Raw genomic sequence first — 22904 nt, 5'->3', positions numbered from 1 at the left:
TCTGCCTTGCAGTGACATGAATAATAGAGAGCCCAGAATATGAATATATTGGAATGCATGAAGTATTTTCAAGGAGAGTGTTTCTACGGTTCAGAATGATACATGTCAGATGTTACTAAATGGATAAACATGTGGAGGGATTTTGCTTTGAGAAGCTTGGAAATCAGGCATCTCTTAGTACAGTACCTCCAACGGCTGTGTTAAAAATGCATTTATGTCTTAATTCAGGAAGTAGAATATGTATTTCATAATGTTTATTCTATCCTAAGTTCCAGTGTTTTTTCTAGTTGCTGAAATTTATTATAATGGAACTTTGAAATGAGGCTGTGTCAGAGCTGGTCTGCACCAAAAATTGCCATGCCTCCAAACTTATATTTAATCATCTGTAAAATGTTTTTATGTAATACAAGCCTAGATAGAAAGCCTGTGTTTGTTTGAATGAAAGTATCCATATCCTCTGTGCCACTTAAACAGTAAATTTGTCAATTTAGCAACAAATTCTCATGCTTTCTTGCATACTTGCATAGAATATTGTGATTCAGGGTGTGACCTAGTCCAAACATCACTGAAACCAGAGGTCTCCACAGACTTCAGAAAAGGGTGACAGTGTTAACCTTTTCTAGGCATGCTTAATGATATCTTTAATATTGGGATCTCAGACTTTGCAAAATACCTGGCAGTATTACGATAAATGTGCAAAGTGACAGTACTCAGTAGACATCTCACAGGCACCTGGCAGGTCTTTATGGTTCAAGAAGCTGCTGTGGTGTATATGGAGCTGCAGAGATCATGAGTTATGTGTGTGTTTGTATTTTTTTTTTCTGTTCCCATTTTCTCCCCTGTTTTATTCCATAAGGATGTCAGGACTGCCTTCTGTTTGGAACACAGGTCTTGGTGCAATTGCTTTTGTCACTGTCTTGCTGCACTTTGTTTTTACTAAGGTACTGTTGCACTCCCTTTGCCAAAGATTCAACTGATGCCTCAGAAACAAATAAATATGTTTTCACAACTAATGCCCTTGCTGTACACTTACCTGCCCTTTGGAGGTAGAGATTTATTCTTTTAGGATATTTTAGGACACGCTTACATGTGTTTAGAGCAAGGAATGAAATTTATTTTCCTTCATGACCATTTCTTTGTTGTTCATTCACGACAAAACATGATCTGATGCATGTTTTAAAAACCATGCCAGAGTGTAAGCTGTCATAGTCTATGCTGGTTATGTGGTTTGATGAGCAGGCCATGTAGCATTAATGGCATGGTTTTGGTCTTTTCTGCAAGGTGGTTTTATAAAAAATTCTGAATTGACTCTTGTTTCATTGCTCACTAGCTATGGAGAGCTTCTCCTTGTTTTTAAAGAGTCTAACTTGGAAATGCTTTCTATACTTACACTAAGAAGCTCAATAAATGACACACAATAGAATATCAATGTGTTTTCTCTTTTATAGAGGCAAAGGAAATTGTTCTGAAGGCACAGATTCTGGCTGGAGGGAGAGGAAAAGGTATTTTCAATAGCGGATTGAAAGGAGGAGTTCATCTAACTAAAGAGTAAGTCTTTAAAACTGAGAAACTATAAATAAATTACTTCTGTTGTAATATTTAAGCTGTTTACAATAGCGATGTGACTGCTTCTTTTAATACCCTTCAAAAAACTAACCTTTTTCCTTTGTTTATAGCCCTAAGATTGTTGAACAGCTTGCTAAACAGATGATTGGGTACAATCTGTCAACAAAGCAGACTCCAAAGGATGGTGTGACAGTTAAAAAGGTAAGATTTTTGCCTCTTCAAAGTTAAGAACTATGTTCAGCTGCAGTTTTGCATTAATATGCTGGGATGTATCACATAGATTTTTTTTTTTTTTTTTCATTCCTTCTCCAATGCCTGATTAATTTAATCTAGTTGATGGAAGAAAAAAAACGTTACTTTTTCTTTCTTTGTTTGTATGTATTTTGTCTATCAATTTCAGCATACCTAGTGGTGAAAAAATAAATTCATTTCTGCTACCTGTGTTGAAGGGAATCCTTTGTCATCAATCCATCCTTCATCAAATACATACTAAATGCTAGCATAACTGTATATAGCATTAACTGTACATGTTTATGGACAGTTTGCTTAGAGGAGTAATATATATTTGGTCACCTGTACTAATAATATTATCCATATTTCATTCACCCTCAGCTTTGGGAAACTGTTATTAAAGATGGTGACAGATGAATTTCATAGAATAAGAGGATGGTTTGGGCTGGAAGGGACCTTTAAAAATCACCTAGTCCAAGCCTCCTGCAATGAGCAGAGATATCTTCAAGTAGATCAGATTGCTCAGAGCTCCGTCCAATCTGGCCTTGGATGTTTTCGGGGATGGGACATCTACTACCTTTTTGGACAACCTGTTGCAGTGATTCACTACCCTCATCATAAAAAATTTCTTCCTTACATGTAGTCTAAATCTACCCTTTTTCACATTAAAACCATTACCCTTGCCCTACCGCAACAGGCCATGTTAAAAAGTTTGTCCTCATCTTTTTTATAAGCCCCCTTTAAGTATTGAAAGATTTGCATAAGAATGATCTCAATTAAAAAGAAAAAAGGTGTCTAGAAGTAGATTCTTCCTAACTTGTTGTGGATACAGAGTAAAATGAGGTCATGGTGGTGGCCCAGCTAATATGTGGTCATTCACTTACCTAGGATGGTACATGCTGCAGGGTGCCAAGATTCACTTCAGCATAAACATATTGCTCTAAATAATTGGCCTAAATAAGAGAAATGTAGATAGCCCTTCAGCAAGATTCTCCTTTACATTAGCAAAATTCTCTAAGTCAGGAAATCCTTGCCTATCTATTCTATATATTTTTATCTCTTGCTTTGTGTTACTGAGCAAGGATCTTCATACAGGTATGTAGTCAAGAGCCACACTCTGTTTGATGCCAGGAGATAATTTGGCATGAGCTGAAAAGAGCTGCAGTTCACTTTTTAATATATTGTGAACAGCTTGGTATATTAGCATAGAAGGGGAACACCTGTTTGGAAAGATACTGTTTAATGAGGACTGGAGGAAGGTGCTCAGGTGGTTCTTCTCTTGGGGAGCAAGGAGAGCAGACTAGCATCACTCCTCATCATTGTTTTGTAGAAAGAAATACTAGATATTAAAAAGAAGGAACAGCATTACCATTAAGGCATGTCTGTCAGAGATCATGATAATACTAAGAATATTAAAAAAGGATATACATTTCTCCTATTAAGTCACTCTGCTTTGAAAAGTTTGTATTGTAAAAGCAGCTTTCTTTTATAAATTCTTTGGGTTTATTATTTTGCCCTAGTTGCCTTATTTTGAATACATCAATACAGGAAATTTCACTCTTTTGTGTGAGTGCAAGTCTGTTCATTGATTTAGATAGTTCTGAAAAAAAAACTTTGATTTTCTTTGAAATTGATATAAATGAAAGAAAGGTATGGGTGTTGGAGTTTTCAAAATGGATTATTCAAAGGATTTATATTAAGTGACTTTTGTACCAAGTATAGAATAGCTATAGAAGACTTGTAATTGCTTTCCTCCTTGTCCACACCTTGCTTGTATGATAAACGATGTGCAAGAGTAAGCAGCTAGGGCATATGTGAAGTTTAAGGTGAAGTTTGCACTACTGAACTTTGGATATTTGTTTTGGTGGTAGAGGAAAGTATATAGCCTTGATAGACTCTGCATTTTTCCTTTGCTATAGAGTTACATGGAAGCTTTTCAGGACACAGCTTCCAAGTGTTTTAACATTAATATAAGGTAAACCAGTGTGATGCTTTTCATTGGGAGAAGCTGATCACCTATTGTGACGGACTTCCATTCTGAATATAGAGTTGGTTTTTAAACACCCTAGGCCAATTTATACCTTCATCACGCACACATGTAACACTATTAGTATATTTTATATTTTTGGTGTTGAGATCTTTGATTCTTGCTAATTTATGGTAAGAGCATACACTCTGTTTTAAATTAATTATATAACAGTTTGGCCAATGGTATGCTAATGTTTTCACCATTGCTTATTAGATAGTGAAGAAAGAATGTTTAAAATTATGCATCTAGGTCATTAAAAGACCATTTCCCAGAAAAACTAAGGTCTTTTAAAAGTGTTTATGTTTTCCAAAGTTAGCTCACTCGGGGATCTTCAAAGTAGTTAAAGGAGTTGAAGCATTCAGGTTTGTAGTGTAAGGACTGCAATGTCAAACACTGAAATTTTCATCGAGGGGTAGACTACAGTAACATGATAAAAATTTTAAGTTTAACCATGTCTAGGATGTAATTTAATGCAGTGCACAGAAAATGCCAGGCAGACTCATCAAGCTTGCTAGGAGCAGTGGGAAGTTGAGACTTAATAGCTGGCATTTTTGTTCTATTTCAAGGCATATGCTTTCCCTGCATGTGTGCATAAGAATATGTGTGTGTGCATGCACTTAAAGAAAATCACTGTTCAGGAATTTAAAAAAAAAAGGGCACGTTTGTAGGGTTTTGTTTTTTAAAACTTCTTGGTGTTTTGAAAAGTTTGAGTGAACTCATGTTTTAAAAAAATTTGTTAATATATTTTCAGAAGGAAAATAGTTATTAAGTCGCTTTCTGTGAGGCGATCAATAAGCTAGTGTCAAGTCAAAGAGTGGAGGTCTTTTACATGTATTTTTAAGGAAGAAATAAAAGATACAGATTTTCTAGAATTAGAGTAATTATGGAACAGAAAATGGAGTTTTCAGCTTTCTTTCTCAGCTTGTGCACCTACTACACAATTTAAAGCATGATTTAAATGTTATTCTTAGATAAATAGCAGTCTCCTCAGTTCCTTTGTAACTTGGAAGCTATTTTGTGAGTTTACATAGAATCCTCTTATGGCAGCTTGGAATTTGGAGAGCCTGGTTATCTGAGAAGACATTCTTCTCTTATCATGACAACCTGAGAATTTGCAACCTGTGTTTTCTCTCCAAGCAATAACAGAATTAACATTTTGAATATTTGATTCTGTATAAAAGAGCTGTTATAGTTACCCTCATGAAATCAGATGTGTGAGTTAAACTTCAGGTTATGATTTGTTTTTATGAAGGAAAACTTGAAGTTGTCAGGAAGTTTCAAAGAAAACCTATTTTTTCCTCAGGACATTTTAAATATAAACCTGATGGGGTAAACAGATAATGATGCCTCACATTCTTTATCATAAGCAAAACAGACAAAATGTGAGAAGAGTCAATAGTCTGTAGATTCAATTTCAGTACTCTTAACTCTTCATTGATGTCTTTGTGTTGGATTTGTCAGGTGAATGACAGGTAGAATTTAACATAAAATACTTAAAGACCTTGAACACCAATTTCCCTGGTTTTGCTCTGCATCAAACAGGGAGGATGGTGAAGGCAAGTAACTGGGTTTTGTTGGGAGAAATAAGAGATGTTGCACAGTCTGACAATTCTTACTCTACAGTCAGCTTGTCTACTACAAAGTAGCTGGATTCTCAATAGTTTTGTGAATTGACAGAGATGTATTTGATGATGTTGGCATGGTTAATTAGCAATAGTGAGGACAATCACTTGGGTTGGAAATAGCAGTTGAAGATACCGGATTTAATAATGTAAGTTCCACCTGCTGTGCTTGCAAATGTATTTCTCAAGAGTCGTTGAGTAGATTCCCATCCTGAGTCTGGCCCTGATCCTGAGCACTGTGGAAACTGTGTGAACAGCTCACACAAGGTCCAGCAGGACCAGTTGGTTTTATTTGACCTATGTCTAAAGCAATTAACTCACGTTTTTCAGATACGTTGATGCAGAATATGTAAGAAGGTGAAAACATGCATGCAGGTAAAAAGACTAATAGTAGCAAATGAGTGGTGCTTGCAATATCTTTGCTTGTTAATTTGACAAACCTTGGCAGGTAGCTGAGCTGTTTCTGAAGTTGGCTTTTAGCTTCCCTTTATAGTAGCCTAAAATAGGCAGATGCTTTGAAGTAGTACAGTAGTTTTATACATTCTTAGTTGTCTCCTTCACCCTAGATTTTTGTTGCTTTTGAGCAGTTGCTTATTTGAACTATTCCTTGACATCACCCTATGTTCTATGAATAAAGCAAGTTAGAAGTAGAAGGAAACAAAATTACTATACAGCAAATTTCTTCCTAGTCAAAAAAAAACCCAAACCCATAAAGAAATAGCATCTTTCCTTCCATTCTGAGCACAGAGGGCTTTATTTAATTGCTTGTCTCTTAGGTTTTTTTTCTGTTCTGTTAAGATGTACAGCCAGGCAGAAGGTACATAACCTTCTCTCTTACTGACTCCGGAGTAGAATGTCAAAAAAGTGACTTGGGTAAGAGTATAGTGCATCTTGCTTGTTCATAGTCCTTGAACTATAAAAAGCCCAGAAATATTTATTTGATGGAACACATCTTGCCGGGTAGGCAGAGTTTTAAGACTGCACATGTATACATGCCTCTTGCATCTAAAGAGTTTGAACTGCTGACTGATAGAATGAATTTCACCTTATGTTTCATTCATAGTGATGATCTTTGTCTACAATCATTGCTCCAAACCATCACTTTGTAAACAGACCATGTTCAAAAGACATTGCTACTGAATCCTTCTTAATTATATTAGTCTTAGGGAAGTGATTTTCCTATTTCCACTACTTCCATTGAAAGACAGGAAAGAATAGCTCTGCTAAGGAAGAATATAGTTTATTGTTATAAGGAGAAGCTATAGTGCTAATTAAATTGAAGAGGAGGCTGCTCAACTTCCAGGTTGAAAAGCAAAACTGTAGTGCAGAGCAGAACTACGGTCTTTGCACCTGAGATTATGGCACCTGTTACAATCATGAGGAACAATTAGTAATGATCATACGCAGATTTTTTTCTTCTTAAAATGAAGAACATTTTGGGGGAATTTAGTATTCTTGCATCAAAACATAGTTCTGTGAGTCCTTTGCCAAGTGTAAAACTACTTAATCTCTGAAATTGCTTCAATAGCTATTGTTGAAGTGTTGCAAAAATTGACAGTTCAGATGAAAAGGAAGTTACTGTAATACCGAAATGGAAAGAACTTTGACTTTGGCATGGTTTTGGGAGGAGAGAAAAAAAATGTAACAAAGAATTTATACGGGCCTTTTCCCCCCCAATTTTAATGTGAGTACTTGTAGATTCTGAACATGTAGGATTTGAATAATCTTTTCTTGTTGAGTGCTGAAGTATCCATAAGATACTGGTAAGAAAGTGCTCTGTAGTTAATAGTAATAAATAGAAATTAGTAGCTCTTTAGAAAAATAAATTTCTGTGTTTCTAGGTTGTGCTAGTATTTGAAGGTCACACATATGCTTGTATCTCTAAACGTAAAAAACTGGATGGCAGAATTATCTGCAAACCTGTTTCCGTAGGAAATACTTCAGCAGGGCAAGAATTCAGCACCGAGATTGTAAGTGTAGGATGATCTTCTGTCAGAATGAGGGAGCTAAACCTGAGGCTTTAGTGGTGAGGAACGGCACTGCTGACAAGATGCATCTGAAAGGCAACGTACCCTCTCCTACATCAGTGTGATTTGCAAACTGTAGTCCCTTGTGACTCATCTTCTTCTGGGGGTAGAGTGTTAAAGTGCCTGTTGGGAATAAAAAGGTGATATGGAGGTCCCCTTTATGGACATAGCAGCAACTCCGAGTCTCTTCTTGGAAAAACTCCAAGAATTAGGTGTTCCTGTTTATACTGGTCGTTACATGCCCCAGTGAGGACAGCAGCATCAGAGGAGTCTCTTTCTTAGGGACAGAGGATTGCTTGGGAAAAAGATCACTGGGCTGTGGTATCTTGAAAAAAGCAGTGAAACAAACGTTTCTTTTCAGGCTAGCAAGTGTCAAACTGCTGCATTTTAAGGCAATGCAGAAAACATGAGCCACAATGTTCTCTGCTTCACCAGCTAGATGTACCAGTCAGAATATTTTCTGTCTTTTTCTTTCTCTGTATTTATTTTTAGGTGATGGTTGCAGAAGCACTGAATATTTCCAGGGAAACGTACTTTGCAATTTTGATGGACAGAGCCTGCAATGGACCTGTTATGGTTGGCAGTCCACAGGGTGGTGTTGACATAGAAGAAGTTGCAGTTACTAGCCCAGAACTTATCTTTAAGGTATTAAAATAATATTTTACATTAAAATTTTATTTGTTAATATCCAAAATAATACAATTTTCACACCCCCCCTTTCTCTTTCCATTTTGCCTTCTTCCATGTATGGAAAGAAGACAATACAAACCACAAAAATGTGTTTCACCAGGTAGGGGATCAGACCTGTCATCTAGTAGATGAATGAAGCACGTTTAACATCTGATTATGTTAGTGTTTCTGTCTCCAGCTTGATTAGAAAAAGAACTTAAGTCTAATATATAACAGCCAGAATTAACTGAAATGTTTTATCAGTGATTTTCACGTTCAGGAAGATACGCAGTTTTTTCACAAGTGGGTTAGTACCAATACAATCGTTGTTTCTGTGGTTGTTTTTTTCTAATTGACAGAGTTGTTAATTATTTCTTTGTACCTGGATGACTTTTACATCTGAAATACAACTGTTGTAATTGCTTTCTTAACAATGACTACATTTAAATATTTTTTTTATGTTACTGTGGCATGATAATGAGTAGACAAGCTATTCATCTGGGAAAAAAATGGGTACAATCAAGTATAATTATTTTTTAAATTGTAAAAATATTTAATGTGCATTTTTAAATTATATAAACTTCACAGTGTTACTGGGCAGTGACACCCATTGACTTGAAAATATTCCAGAAGATGTCATAAGAATTAACAGACTAAATATTCGTCAACGCCATCTGTACAGTAATTAAAAGTGAAAACTGGTGTCACATTGTCTTGTCAGCATGCCACCCTGAAGAATTATATATTTTTTTGGAAGGACTGTTTCATAGTTGGTGTGGTAATTATAACATACCCTATAGGCAGCTGCTATAGCCTCAGTCTCGGAGAGCTTTGGCAAACAGCCATGCTTTAATTACTAATTTGCAAATGTATACTAAGTGTTTTCCTTTTGAAGCTATAAATCTCCATTCAGATTGAATATTTAGTTATATGTATGCATGTTATTGTTACAGGAGGAAATAGATATTTTTGAAGGCGTAAAGGATCATCAGGCATTGCAGATGGCAAAAAATTTGGGATTCAAAGGACCTTTGCAACAGCAGGTAACTTGACTCTATTCCCTCATTTTTTACTAGACTTTTTAGCCCAGCTATACAATAAATGCTTTCCAAATAAACATGAAAGGCTAAGTGTCCATTAGATCAGGACCATTTTGACATTTTAAATATTAAATTGCACCTACGGAATTGTCATCAGGCTTTAGCAATTTGAATAAGGTCCTTACTGTTCCAAAGTGAAAGCCCCTGGTCTTTGACGGAATTGATGACAGCATTCTGTTACACTGTGTGGGATTCTTTTGATTTCATTGGGATTCCATTGGAGCTCAGTGAATTACTTGGGTGGAGATTTTTTTTTTTAAATTTGGCCCTGAATATGGGAAGAAGTAAAAGTGTATCTTTCTGTAATTGGATCTTTTTTTTTGTCCTCTATCTTCAACTCAAAACCAAAGAGCTGCCAGCTTGTGTATCTCTTTTCTATATATATTGGAATTCCATATTGTACACAAATATGCAAGATATTTTGCTTTTATGAATCATTTTGCAGAGAAGTGAAAGCTTGTTTAAGCTACTTTTGCCTGGGTTTTTTCCATAGTATCAAACTGTCATTTTTGTAGAACTCCTTTATTTTTAATTCAGCGGTTTTAATTATTTTCTATCCCAACTGTGCAATTAACAAATGCATAATCATTAAGTTGATTAACACACATTTGAAGATTTAGCTGTATATCTAATGAGGAGGAATGATTATGTAGAACCTTTCAACCCTTGAAGAGTTCTGGTACTTAATAATTAACAGCAATATATGGACTTTTTAACAATACATTTAAGTAATGCTGCAGTGAATGCTTTTCTTTCCTTACGCTATCAACTCAAAGGAATTTACTGAAGCATAGGGATATAGTTTTTATTCAGACAAATCCTAGTATTTACTTATACATTCACTGTTTCTAGATTAGGATTTTATGCTTTGCCTTGAAGAGGCTCACTACTTGTAGACCTTGAGAAAGAGAAATGTTGACATTAAGCTGCCTGATTCAGAGAGGTGCTGAAAGATAGAGCAGCCCTTAATAAAAGTTAAGCAATTGTGGTGATCTATGAAAATTTCAGCAGTGTGCTAGGAAAACAACAGCTTTTCAGTTTGCCCAGAATCGATGTGGGGCTACACGGTGGGACTTCCTAGCATCACTGCTGATAGCCTTACCCATGTAGTATTAGGATAGTTTGTCAACCGGAGTGTTCATGTCGAGCAAACTGCTGCCTTGCTGGGTGCAGATTTATAACTGATAATGTTTTTTTTTAAAGTCAAAAGCACTGAGAATACTTCAGCTGATGACTTTGGATCAGGGAAAAGACTCCATAAGCAATTTGTATGTTGCTTCCAAGCTGTAACTCTTTAAAGAGCCTTGATGTGCTGGTCCCAAAACCGGACACAGCATTCCAGGTGCAGCTGTGTCAGCTCTGAGTAGAGAGCGGTAGGAACATCCCTCACCATGTTCTCCCTGATGAAGTGCAGGTTGAGTCTTCCCACTTGTAGTGTTTTCTTTCTTATGAATGGCCTTGTGGGAGAAAGCTGACTTCTGTTTTTTTATTCTCATTCACTTTGCTTGTGAGGAGAGATCCCAAATATTTTTAGTTTGTGTACTGCAGTTAACTGATTGGTAATGAAGGAACAAATTTGAATGGTTCTTTATTACTGCACTTCTTCATCTGCAAACTTATTTCAGCTAATGGGTTGTCAGTGTGTAATGAACCAAAGGGATTTTTTTAAATGCACGTCCATGTTGCTGCTGTTTAAGTTGTTCTGTTAATGGAAGAATGATATAAGAACAAGAGACTTGGAAGTTAGTAATCAGTCACAATACTTTTGGTGGCAGAAGCACTCACAGAGATAGATGGTGAGAAACAACAAGGAACAAGTAAGAGTATTTGTAAAGAGTAAACAAGCATGCTTCTGATATAATTTCCTCAAGAAAACATTTCAGACTGATGTAGGAAGGAGAAATGTATTTTTTTCTAAAGTCACTTACATGCACGTACTGCTTTATGGTTTCTGAATTTAGACTGATTAACATGAATGCAACTTTGACCTCAGCATACCAGAGAATATGTCACTATGAACTGTTAGTCACTTTTTCAAATTAAAATTGTCATAGTAATCACGCTGTTTACTTTGTAGAAAATTTCCAGTTCGTGTAGTATTTAAATGCACATTTACTAAATGTTATGCAGTATCATAATGCTACATTATAGCTATTTTAGATACTATGTAAATATGATTAAGAAAGCAGAAATAAAAGCAGTAATTATCCAGAGCTAGTGTGCGATTTAATGCATTAAAAATAATCAATAGTGTTTTACCTTTGCCTTGAAAACATTAAATTTTATTTTTCTGTGTGGTAATTGTAAATCGCTTGATCAAATTTAGGCAGCAGATCAAATTAAGAAGCTGTATAATCTTTTCTTGAAAATTGATGCCACTCAAGTTGAAGTGAATCCCTTTGGTGAAACTCCAGAAGGGCAAGGTAAGAAATTGAAGGAAACAAATGAATGCATTATAATTCTTTATTTATGCAAACTATAAATTAAATTGCATAGAAGGCTGTAGCAGCAGCTTTGCATTAATTTCATTTTGTAATGTAATTTAAGCAACATTCATAAATATTCCCATGGCAGATTTTACATTTCAATACCTTTTGTTATTTCATCCAAATACTGGAAGTATTGGCTTCTACATGTTATGCTTGATGAGAAACAGCAACATTTTCTGCTCTTCTGCTCTTTGTATGAAGTCAGATTTTTCTTGGTTTTGGTTTGAAGTTTTATTGGTTGGGGGTTTTTTTTTGTTAATGCTGCTAGAATTATTAAGATTGTGCAGAAAGAAAATTATAATTTTACATTTGTAAACGTATGGGTAAGTTAAAATTATAAGTGGATGTCTCTGCAACCTATTAGAGCACGGGAAAAATTCTGGCTGGAACTGGCACTTAGCTACATCCTTTGGGAAGAACAAGGGTTATCAATCTGCTTCCACCATGGATACAGGGCTAAGAAGGTACAGGGTAAAAATAAGGAGCTGGGTTAGCTTTTACATAATTCTAGTAGTTGGTTTTCCAGCTGAAAACTTCCCTTCCATTTGTCATTTTTGTCCAACTAATTTGGACAAAGACGAAGAGACTAGGAACTGAAGATGCCTGTGTTATATTGAAACAGTGCTGATCCAGGTGGTTCATAGTTATCACCTCGCTGTTTCATCTGATGGCAGAGCATTTTTAACCCATGCATTCATTCCTAATGCCAATATTTTATCGTATTTATGCCCCCTCCCTTTTTATTTCTTGTCTTTGATTTAAATGGATAAATATGAGGTTGTGGAGCTCAGGGAGAGCTAGCTGAGGCTTCAGTGTCAAAGTGCTCACAAGCACTAGTGAATTCCTAGTAGAGGCCCTACCTACAGTATCATTTTGTGATTTGAGAGAGGCCTTTGTCATTGGGAAGTGCTGGTGGGTGGGTTTTTTTTGCGTAGTCTTTATCAATGTTTGTCAAGAAAGACAACTTCAACTTTTTACCAACTTTGTAAAATATACCTACAGATTAAAGTGGAAATTAGAAAATGGAAAGAGAAAGCTTTTACCCATTTTAACAGACATTAAGAATGTGGATGCTTAATTGCTGTTCTGGAAACATTTGGAAAGAGATCGCTGCCTATGTCAGTTAAGAATATGAGTTCCTCATAGAGTCAGTACCAGTTGAAGGAAATAGCATTTTAACAATACTTTTTATGTGCCCACAGCTAGTTTGTGAAATAAACAGCTTTTCACTAAAAATCCATATTTCTGCTCAGTTTGTTAGGAATTCAGAAACTCAATTGGGGCTAGAAACTATGCGGTCTCTTCCAATTGAGCAAACTTTTTCTAAAAAATCAAATACAAAGTAATTGGCAGAGAATTGTCCACAGCTTAAAGGGAAAGTTCTGCTGGTAACGAACTCTTGAAACGCTCTAAAAGATGTAAAATAAATCCTGCCACACCCTGTTTGGTTAACACATCTTAAAAGATAGTGCTCTTTGTTATAAAATAGGCCCTGGGACAGTAAAATGCCCTATTGTAAAGTGACATTTTAAAAACAAATGCATAAAGGGAGTATCTTGTCTATTAAATGAGACAATGATAAAAATGATCAAATGTGTCATCCTTTTTTTTTGTTTGTTTTTGGCATAATTTGCTGTTTTCAGGTTAAACTAAGGTAGAAGAACTTATTTATGACTTAAATGTATGAATTCTGCTTTAAGGGCAGACCTTTTTTCCAATTCCTGCTTGGTTGGGTTCTTGGTTCTGGTGCTCTTGCCACCAGAGTCCTTTAGTTCTCTGGATAGTTTACCCCATGAAAATAATGCTTTAACTCTTTTTATTTAAGAATCTTTCACAGCATTGTGTGCTCAGATTTCCAGCTCCTTTGAAGTACCATAATAACGTGTACATTGAATCAATATTTTCTGCACTGTACACCTCATTCGGCTTAATAAATGTAAGTCAAATTCTTAGCAACTGCTGTAGCTCCATTGGTTCTTACGCCGTTTGTGAAGTGTGTACTGGGGGAGAGAAACAAAAAGCTGTGCTGTTGACCAGTGTAGTTCTATTGTAGGCTGTATTTTAAATAGAAATGGAAAATTTGCCTTCAGAACCCAATAGACTGTTGGTTTTTCCCCGCCGTCTAAGTAGATCCATTGGCCTCATTATAACCAGTTGGGAATGAGGTGAGAAGGACATTTTCATTTTGTGCTGCACAGTGAAGTTAAAGCAGAGCAAAGAAATAGGGCCTTGTAAAATGAATGGTCTGAATTTTTTCAAGTTCTAGCAGTGTGCAATACATGACACTTTTGACCTTCTGAAGATGAATGGGAACTTTAAAATAGGTGCAACAAAAACTGCCGGAACTTTCCTGAGGATTACGATGTTCACTTCAAAACAAATTCATTGGTATGTTTGTCTGCTGTGACTGATGTACTTATCAGGTTTATTTTTGGAGTTCAAGACCACCAATACTGTAAAACCAAAATTTCCTTCCTCAAAAGTTGCAATATTTTTTGTAGTAGAATAATTGACCAAGATACCTTAACACTGCAGGGCAGTGTGGAAGGTACCCAGTAGTCCTTTTGCTCAGTCAGATGTCAGAAATTGGGACATCCGTGACACTTGCCGTCTGTCAGGCAGAGAAATGAGCTTGAGGTGAGCTATTTGTGCCAGGACTAGGGTGTTTTAGTATTCACACTTGCTGGTTCAAAACTAACTCAGATGACTAGTATTGAAGCACTTTATTATGCTGTTATTTTGGCAAAGCAAAGGACAAAATCTACAGTTCAGTACTACATCAACTCAGCCGTGTAATCCTGCAGGGAAGACCTTTAAGTATGTCTTGGGTGTTAGTGAGCAAACGCAGTAAATGTGTGTGTAGACAAAGGCAGACACAGCACTGTTGGGTAGCAGAATAGGGGCATCGTTACAGTGCTCAAGATGTATTTAGCTGGGTACCAACAGAGGGGAGATCGCTAGACAAGTAGGGACAAGTGAAGGAGATGGCAGTTGGAAATGAGAGAAAACAAAACTGGTGGTCCTAAAAGGTCCGAAAGAACCATGTGGTACTAACTTTGCATCCTTGCTGGAGTTCTGCGAGATGAGAAAATGAACGGATTTGGCTAAGTTGCTAACTCAGCTTTTCTGGAATGGCTGTGCGTATTTAGTGAGGAGGGCTTAATTTGAGGGAGGGTAGGAGTTTTAATGCTGTTTTCTCCAAGGTTGGTTTTTTTTCCCCATGTGTTTCACATCCAGGAAGCTGAGGAGCAGAAACAGAGTGGGTTTCAAGCTGTGAAAGCCATCTTACTAGCAGACATACACAGAAGTCTTCCTGTGCTTATTTCTTTTTTACTAGCAGTTTCTCCATCTGAAATGTCTTAAAGAAGAATAAAGACAAAACAAATGGAAGAACATTTGAGTAGCTTAATGGAGTTATTTCTAATGATAAAATATGTCTCTGTAAGAAGACTATTACTCCTGTCAAAGTAACAGTTAAGATGGATTTATTTCTTGCTGTGTTTTGTGTTAATTTCCATTAGAAAATACTTAGTCGTATGTATTTCCTTTTGTTTAATTTTCTAGGAAATTCTTTGTTAGCACTATTGGGTCAGAAGTCTGTAACTGCCAATTTCTTTGGGTTTTTTGTTTTGTTTTCTCTCAGTGTAAGCTGTTGAATTGGCAGATGACAAAAATCCTACATTGCTAGCAAAAACAACAGAAGTACTCCATGAATATAAGTGTTGGGTCTTTGATATTTGTTTAGAAGAAAAATTCATTTGTCTAATCTATCATGCATGTAACAATGTGCTTTTGATGGTGAAAATGGTTTGATAAATATTAATAGGTGTTTTTCCTGCTACTTTGTACAGCATGTCCTTTGTTAAAGATGAATGTTCTGTAGAAATGAGATTTTATTAATGTGACATTGAGCATGTTCATGTCTAAGGTAAACAGAGCTCTGAAACTGCAGTTTTACTCTAGCTTTGAGTTGCTTTACCAATTTAAGAAACTAAAGGCTTGAAGAAGAAAAATGGTACGGGTCTTAGTTCATTGTTAAAAAAAATTAAATCAGCTGTAGTGCAGTAGAAGCATATTATGAACTTCAGACATTTCTCCTTTTGGCAGATTCCCACATGATGGTCGAGCGGGTGAGATCTAGACTCTTCCAAGAGAGATTGATTATACACAAACACTCATGAATAGTTTTCTGAAACCGCGGTTACTGAAATGAAATTTGATCCTGTTCTAATTTAATCTGGTACTGGTTGCAAATCAAATGTATTAAAAAACAAAACAACAAAAAAACCCCAGCAACACCAAAAAAACAAACCAAGAAAATCCAATGCTAATCAAGACATACAGTTGAGATGCTCCAGTTTCTGTAAATGTTTTGTTTGCTGTTTGCTTAGATATTTTCTATTAGGTTAGACAATTACATAATTTGTTAGAGAGACTGGTACTTGTCCACCAAAAAAGATTGTGTGATTAGCTATTTTAATTGATGACTGTCTATGTCAAAGACTAAATATTGTTTTTTTAATTGTAATTGACCTCTAGTTGCAGATATGTGTACGATGCTCATGAGCACATGCACACATACCATGCATGCATTTCAATGGCAGTATGAACCAAAATACAGCACAAAGCAAAACTATTAGATTCTTCTCGATGCAGCATTTAAAGGCACTTAAATCTGACTGGTTTGCGTGGAGAAATCAATTATACTTGTCAGTAATTATAATCTGGATATAGTACAACTCAAATTGCTTAAATAGTGAAATGATAAGTATGTAGTCTTACATTTACTTAAAACATTTTAATCTAATGAAGTATTTGCCTGTGCAAACCCATAGAAATAATGTCAGTCAATAGGCAAATAACCAGTTCACTCTACGTGCATTTCTGTTACTGGTAGTTTTATGTGAGTATTATGTCTACTACCTATTCTTTTGTATCTATTATTTAATATAGTCAGGTTTAGCTACTTAGCAGGTGTTGACTTTGATGAGAAGTTTTGTATTTATTTTTAAAATTGTCTTTATTTTAAAGTCATCTTTTGATCATTTTTAACCTACATTGGCTTAAAGTTGCTTTAATTCAGATATTTAAGGAAATAATGTGTGTATAGCTACTAACAGTGAAAATTTAAAATATGATTAAGAAAAGCATTTTGTGCTGGTCAACTATAAACGAATGAGTCTTACCAAACATTGTTTTGGATTGCTAATCTGTTACCTGTTATATCTGTCATACTTTCAAAATATTACAAAATTACTACAGACCTCCTGTCCAACTCATAAAAACTGTTTTCATAACTTACACGAATTTTGTTTAAAGCAAACACAGGAGATCATCCTGTGACAAGCGCACGTGGCTGTAGTATGGAGCTGCTTGCTGTACCTTTTCTCAATATAGGATTTAAGGAAAACTTACCCTCTCTGCTGGACTCCATGGTAGAACTTCAGCTGATCATATGTTGGAAGTGGCAGTCCCTAAGTAACCTTCTTCCCCTCCCTGCTGTCGAAGTTGTAATATTTCAGAAGCTCTGACTAAGTGTAATCTCTCTAAATGCCTATATGTTGTGGTTTTGTTTTGTTTTGTTTTTTCCTTTAGTTGTTTGTTTTGATGCCAAGATAAACTTTGATGACAATGCAGAATTTAGGCAAAAAGAAATATTTGCCATGGATGACAAGTCTGAAAATGAGCCTATAGAGAATGAAGCTGCCAAATATGACTTAAAATATATAGGACTGGATGGAAATATTGCTTGCTTTGGTAAGAACAAATAAATCCAAAAGACATTTGAAGACAAATTCATACTTGTTCAGTGTATAGACTTTGTTTACATTCTGACATTCAATCCACCCTTGATAGTATTTCAGTTTATTTTGCTGAGGTTGTCCGTCCTTCCACGAGTTCTTGCAGGAATGAAACTAAAATTGTGTAAAAACTGTGATGAAAGGTGCAGCAGACAGGCAGGGCACATGTGGTGTCAGAGAGAAGGCAGGCTAAGGGAGAAGCCTGTGGGGTTTCTACATTCTGAATTTTTAAGTTGATGTAATTGGTCTTTCCAGTAATTAAGACAAAACAAGAAAAGTCATCCAAATTCTATCATTAACTTTCAAAAATGAGACTGTGTTACTTAAAAGACACTGCAAAAGCATGTGTGTAAAAACATGGTATTCCCACTTACAATTGAATATTGAACTCCATTTCCCTTTAAGGAAAGCTGCTAGAGAAGCTGCTTGATCGTTAAAAGGAAAATACCAGTGTTTTATTTTCCTGAAGTTTCTGGAGAACAGAAATTACTCTTGTGTTTAGAAGAGATAAGTAGAAAAGTCAGGCATGCTCGAAAGAATTTTCATTTTGCACAAATTCTTTTAGCCAGTACAACATTTTATTATACATCTAATTGAATTAGTCGTTTTGTCTCAGCTTGGTGAGAAAATGTCCAACATTCACGTTGTTTAGATGTGTAGTCTAACCACAGATCTAGAAGATACTGATAATGTGTTGCAGTTGATTTAGTAAGTGACAGTGAGACTTGAATCCCAATTTAAAGAAACAAACAAACAAACCCCAACCCCCCAAAAAAACCCAAACAATGATTGTCAATACTAAAGTATTTTTTAGTCGTAGATATCACTGTTGAATTACAGGTGACACAGAACCCTTACTTTGTCCAGCAGGAGCAACTTAACTGGGGACAAATAATTCTCATTTACTTTTCCTAGTTTAAAGGATGTTCATGCCCATGGGAATGCTTCTAGACTGGTGCAAACGCAAAATAAAAGGCAGTTGCAGGAGCATCTGATATCTGTCCCCAAAATTTAGTTGTCTGCTTTACAGTAATACAAAGCATCATCTACTGCTATCGGAATGATGGGAGGGGAGCTGAAGGAGTCAGTTTGTCCTTCACATCCTGTGATGTGATCGCTATTCCCAGAAGTTTGTGTGTGTGTCTTTTTTTAAAATCAGTTTGTGCATCTCCACAATTACCATTCCAGTGCTCCTACAATCTTAAGGAAATGTGCACTTCTAAGTCCTAAAATCGATACAGTCGTAAAGAAACCTGAATATTGGTGTGTATGCACCAGATTTTGAATTATTTTTGCAGTGGATATCCTTGAATAGGTACTGACCTATTTAGAAATTAGATATTTATGTATCATTTTGAGCTGTATTATGTGGTTGTGCTGATAACGTTTTAAGACTTTTCACAAATCTCACATACGTTTATGTGAAATATAAGCACTTGATGTTTACAATTACAGTCAATGGAGCTGGACTTGCAATGGCAACATGTGATATAATATCCCTGAATGGTGGAAAGCCAGCCAACTTCTTGGATCTCGGTGGAGGTGTGAAAGAAGCACAAGTATATCAAGCATTCAAGCTGCTGACTGCTGATCCAAAGGTAAAAAAAAAAAGTTAGGTTTTGAGCAGAAACTTCCCAGTGCAGCAATACAGCTGTGTTACAGGACTGTGAACAGTATGCTGAAAAATACAGATAATGGCGTGAACACTGAGGATGAGTTACTGAAGGGGTGCTCTGGGGACAGGAAATTATTTCACTGTGAGCCACTGAACTGATTTTTCTGTTCCTGATCCACACTCAGGTTTGCTGCTCAGTCTTGAATGGGTACTTTCTCAAGGCAGTTCAGCACAGAAATACAGATGTGGTAATGCTGGGCATTGCAGTGCTGAACTTTGAACACCTAGCTCCTCCAGTGGAGTTTGTGAGGTGATTTAGTTACTTAAAATATCATTCCTAACAGTGTAGTGCCACAGTGGAGTGAGAAGGAAAATGGGAATTAAGCAAATAGCTAATTCTAAAGGCTGATTTGTACTCCTTTAAGCTTGAAGTTTCTAAAATAACTGATTCTGCACTGCAGGATAGTCTGTGTTTAATTAACATTCACAGGCTGGAATCGTAGCCTGGTACATTCTAACACTTCCATTTGCAGATGGAAGTGCAGTTGCTCTTTTCTTTTTGAACAACAGGAGAAGATATTAGTCTGTGTGTATTGAGTAGAAGTTATTTCTAGAGATGCATGTTAGCATGCTGAGGTCATTGGTCCCCTTTGCAGACAGAAGTAGAGTATCTACTGAGAGAATATTGATCAGGCGTAGGCATTGGAGCGGTGCCAGCTGGCCATCCCTGCCAGTGCAGTTATGTTTTTGTGTGTAGCCAAAACTTAAGTTGCTGTAGACTTTTTTACAGATGAAAATCTGTCGGAGGGCTTTGATCATCTTTTCCATCTCCTGCACCTAAGCATCTCTGCTGAAGTCCCAATTTCAATATTTTCCTTCTTTTTGTGGATCTGGCTTTTTCTTCTTTATCTCTCTTTTTTTTTGCTCTTTCATCCATTTCCCCCATGTTCATTGTGTCTGTGATATTACCTCCTCTAAATACCACCTTCCTGTGAAAATTGTGTCGCTGTAATTGTATACCCTGTGCAGCAGCAAATGATGAAATGTTTTGACTTTTCAAATAGATGTGGATATTGTTTGCAGCAAAATTTCAAGGCAAAATCTGGAAGAAAATTTACAGTACAAAATAAGCAAAGGTCAACTTCATATTGTAAGATCTTTGCAGTTGTAACTCTCTTTGCGTTATTTTAAGGCATGTAGTATCTTGACAGCTCAACTGTACCTGGAGAGAGTCATCTGCAATATTTAAAACATTCTTCCTGGATCTTTTTGCACTCCCAATAGATCTGCGTCGTGCTGACCTTTTGTTTGTAGAAGTCTAGGTTATGTTCTTACCCAGACCCACAGGAAGAGAACTGGTTGTCATCTTCTACTTGGTGATTTTACAAGCTTCAAGTCATTAACATGCCTGAAGAGCACAGACCTGGAGAAGTAGAGAAGCAAGATATCTTGCCTGGGGCAGAAGGAAGAAGAATAGGACTTGAGATTTGTGCTAGAAAATCTGATAGTTTCCTTCATTTCTGATGCTAGTAGACATTGTTATGTTTGTCTTCATTTCTGTGAGTTTTAGCTGTTCTCAGGACATTACAGGAAGATTTGCTTGTGCGTGTTGTGAGTTCTATAGTGTGAGCTTTGTATGATGATCAAGGTTTGACTGAGATGTAATTTAGTTCTGAAACTTGTGTTGGTGGAGAAGCAAGTACAGTAAAGTCTTAGATACACAACTTAGCTGATGATTATCACTAGGTTAAATAGGTTTTTCTGTCTGCTACAGCACAAACACCAGGTATTATTTTGGTGATGAAACTTACTGAGTTTAAACAATTTTAAAACAAAAAAGGCATTTCAGTAGTTCTCAGCTATATAACACCTGCATGCCCAACATTTGACTTGTAAATGCATCCTTCTGTTATATATTCTGCTTATATATTACTGCTTAACACTAGCTGCTTACACCAGGGCTAGTGGAGCTATGCTAATTGAGACAGTAGGGCAAAGTAAAAGGTAGTGTGGAAAGGACCTGAAATAGTCATTTACGCTTGTGTCTATGCACAGCTATGGCTGTGCCACTCATGACTTTGGCTGAAGATGCAGAAGGCTTTAGCCTAAATGCAACACAACTCATTCTTCATTAATTTGTTGCCTCCTCTCTTCCTTTTGAATGCATTTTCTGATCTTCTCTCTATTCACAGGAAGAATTGCAGAATAGCTGTACTGCATTTCTCTTTTCCCTGTTCTCTTTATTGCTCTCCAGGAAAAAAAAAAAAAGGAGGATGACTGCTTACAGTCCCACTAAACTCTGTTCTATTGTGGTGCAGGCTGAAGAGGGTGCTTCTGAAAGCTCCAGGGATTGTCATCCTTAGCAAACTTGGATGCATGTACATAAGTGACAGCATTGTTGGCCACTGACATTGTGTTTTTATTGAGACTTAATGCTGTCACCCATTTTTAAGTTATTTTGAGCCTAGCCCTGCACATTGCCAGTCATACCACTCAGTTCTTATCCCTGAGAGGCTTGCCAAGTTTGAGTCACTTCAGAACTGTTTCTTGTCAACCCTTTCAATTTGACTGATTTTGCTTTTATGTCACTGTGACCATCAGCAATACTGTTTCAATTCCACGTGACATCAGGTGAAAAACTTCTCTTAAGGGTAACTGTTGAAGAATATGTATGAGATTAAATTAGGATTAGGGAAAATATACTGATATCCCAGTACATAAAGGAGACTGTAGCAGCCTGGCAGTTATATCAGCCTGAATTCAAAGCACTTGTTTTTCTTACTGCTCTGCAGTTGAATCATAATATAATTTAATAGCTATTAAAAAGTAAGTATTTAATGTTCTATTTCATTCTGTTCAAAAAAGATAGTAAATGTCTGTTATTTCCTCTCCTCATACACCATGTCCATTAACTCACTAATACAAAGTAAGATAATTGAATGAATCCTCTCTTTTCTTCACTAATAGTAAGCTTTCAGTCCCAAGAGTCATTGTGGCTAATGCAGCATTCACAGTTTGTATCTGGTCAGTTATTTCTCTGTAACCTTTAACCTGTTTCCTACCTTGTTTGAGAAGATAAAAATTTGCTTCTGGGAACTTGAGGGATAGTTAATTGTCTCCAAACAGCATTGAGCCTCTGAAGAACACTACACAAACAAGCAAACAAAAAAAAAAAAAAAGTCTGGAGGCCTGTAATATGGAGCAGCACTTTTACTTATGCTGAAATGTGGCACTGGTAGTGTTAAGGACATTGCAAGAGAAAAAATCTTCCAGAAGGAAATGTTTAATTGCACTTTGAAATAGATGTCTTTCTCTCTCTTTAGTTGATTTTCAAATGTCTATTTAAATGTATTATAGCAAAAAACTGCAGGTATGCCATGATTTGATTTAGTGAAGCAGGGGATATTGTTTTTGAGAAAAATTAAGATCTTGACTGGTTTGCTGCTAGCTTAATCTAGCTGTTGTCAGTGTCTATAATTCTTTAAAAAAAAAAAAATGTTGCAAAAGGTTACCCACTGACTTTTGGATGGAAATGCTGTCTCTGGAGTCAGTGACCCTTTCCATACTCTGCTGGTCTTGTTTGCAGTCTGCCATATCCAATACTTCCTAGGTCAGACAGGTCATTGCAATGGTTCTGAATTCCTTTCTTTTCACTATCTAAATTCCAGACTTTCCCCCCTGCCCCCTCCTTCCTACCTGTCTTGTTTCTGTGAGTTTGTGCTGTGCACCTGCTTCGGCAGAAAATGAACCGTCTT

The 22904-nt window shown here is 36.4% G+C and overlaps 1 protein-coding gene across 2 annotated transcripts in view; it reads left to right on the top strand.

The window, feature by feature from the left end:
- The window catches only part of SUCLG2 (succinate-CoA ligase GDP-forming beta subunit), a 136796-nt gene that overhangs the window by 61362 nt on the left and 52530 nt on the right, over positions 1–22904 (top strand). For both annotated transcript variants that reach the window (XM_026857699.1, XM_026857698.1), the window contains exons 3-9: positions 1449–1548; positions 1677–1767; positions 7968–8120; positions 9098–9187; positions 11571–11667; positions 17329–17490; positions 18990–19132. In XM_026857699.1, coding sequence (XP_026713500.1) covers positions 1449–1548; positions 1677–1767; positions 7968–8120; positions 9098–9187; positions 11571–11667; positions 17329–17490; positions 18990–19132 — 836 coding nt within the window. The remainder of the gene's footprint in view (positions 1–1448; positions 1549–1676; positions 1768–7967; positions 8121–9097; positions 9188–11570; positions 11668–17328; positions 17491–18989; positions 19133–22904) is intronic.

This window comes from Athene cunicularia (assembly GCF_003259725.1).
Source record: "Athene cunicularia isolate RWA chromosome 12 unlocalized genomic scaffold, athCun1 chr12_part1, whole genome shotgun sequence".
In the NCBI taxonomy this organism is placed as follows: domain Eukaryota; kingdom Metazoa; phylum Chordata; class Aves; order Strigiformes; family Strigidae; genus Athene; species Athene cunicularia.
Note: the sequence above shows the minus strand (reverse complement) of the source record. Positions and strands in the feature narration are given on the sequence as shown.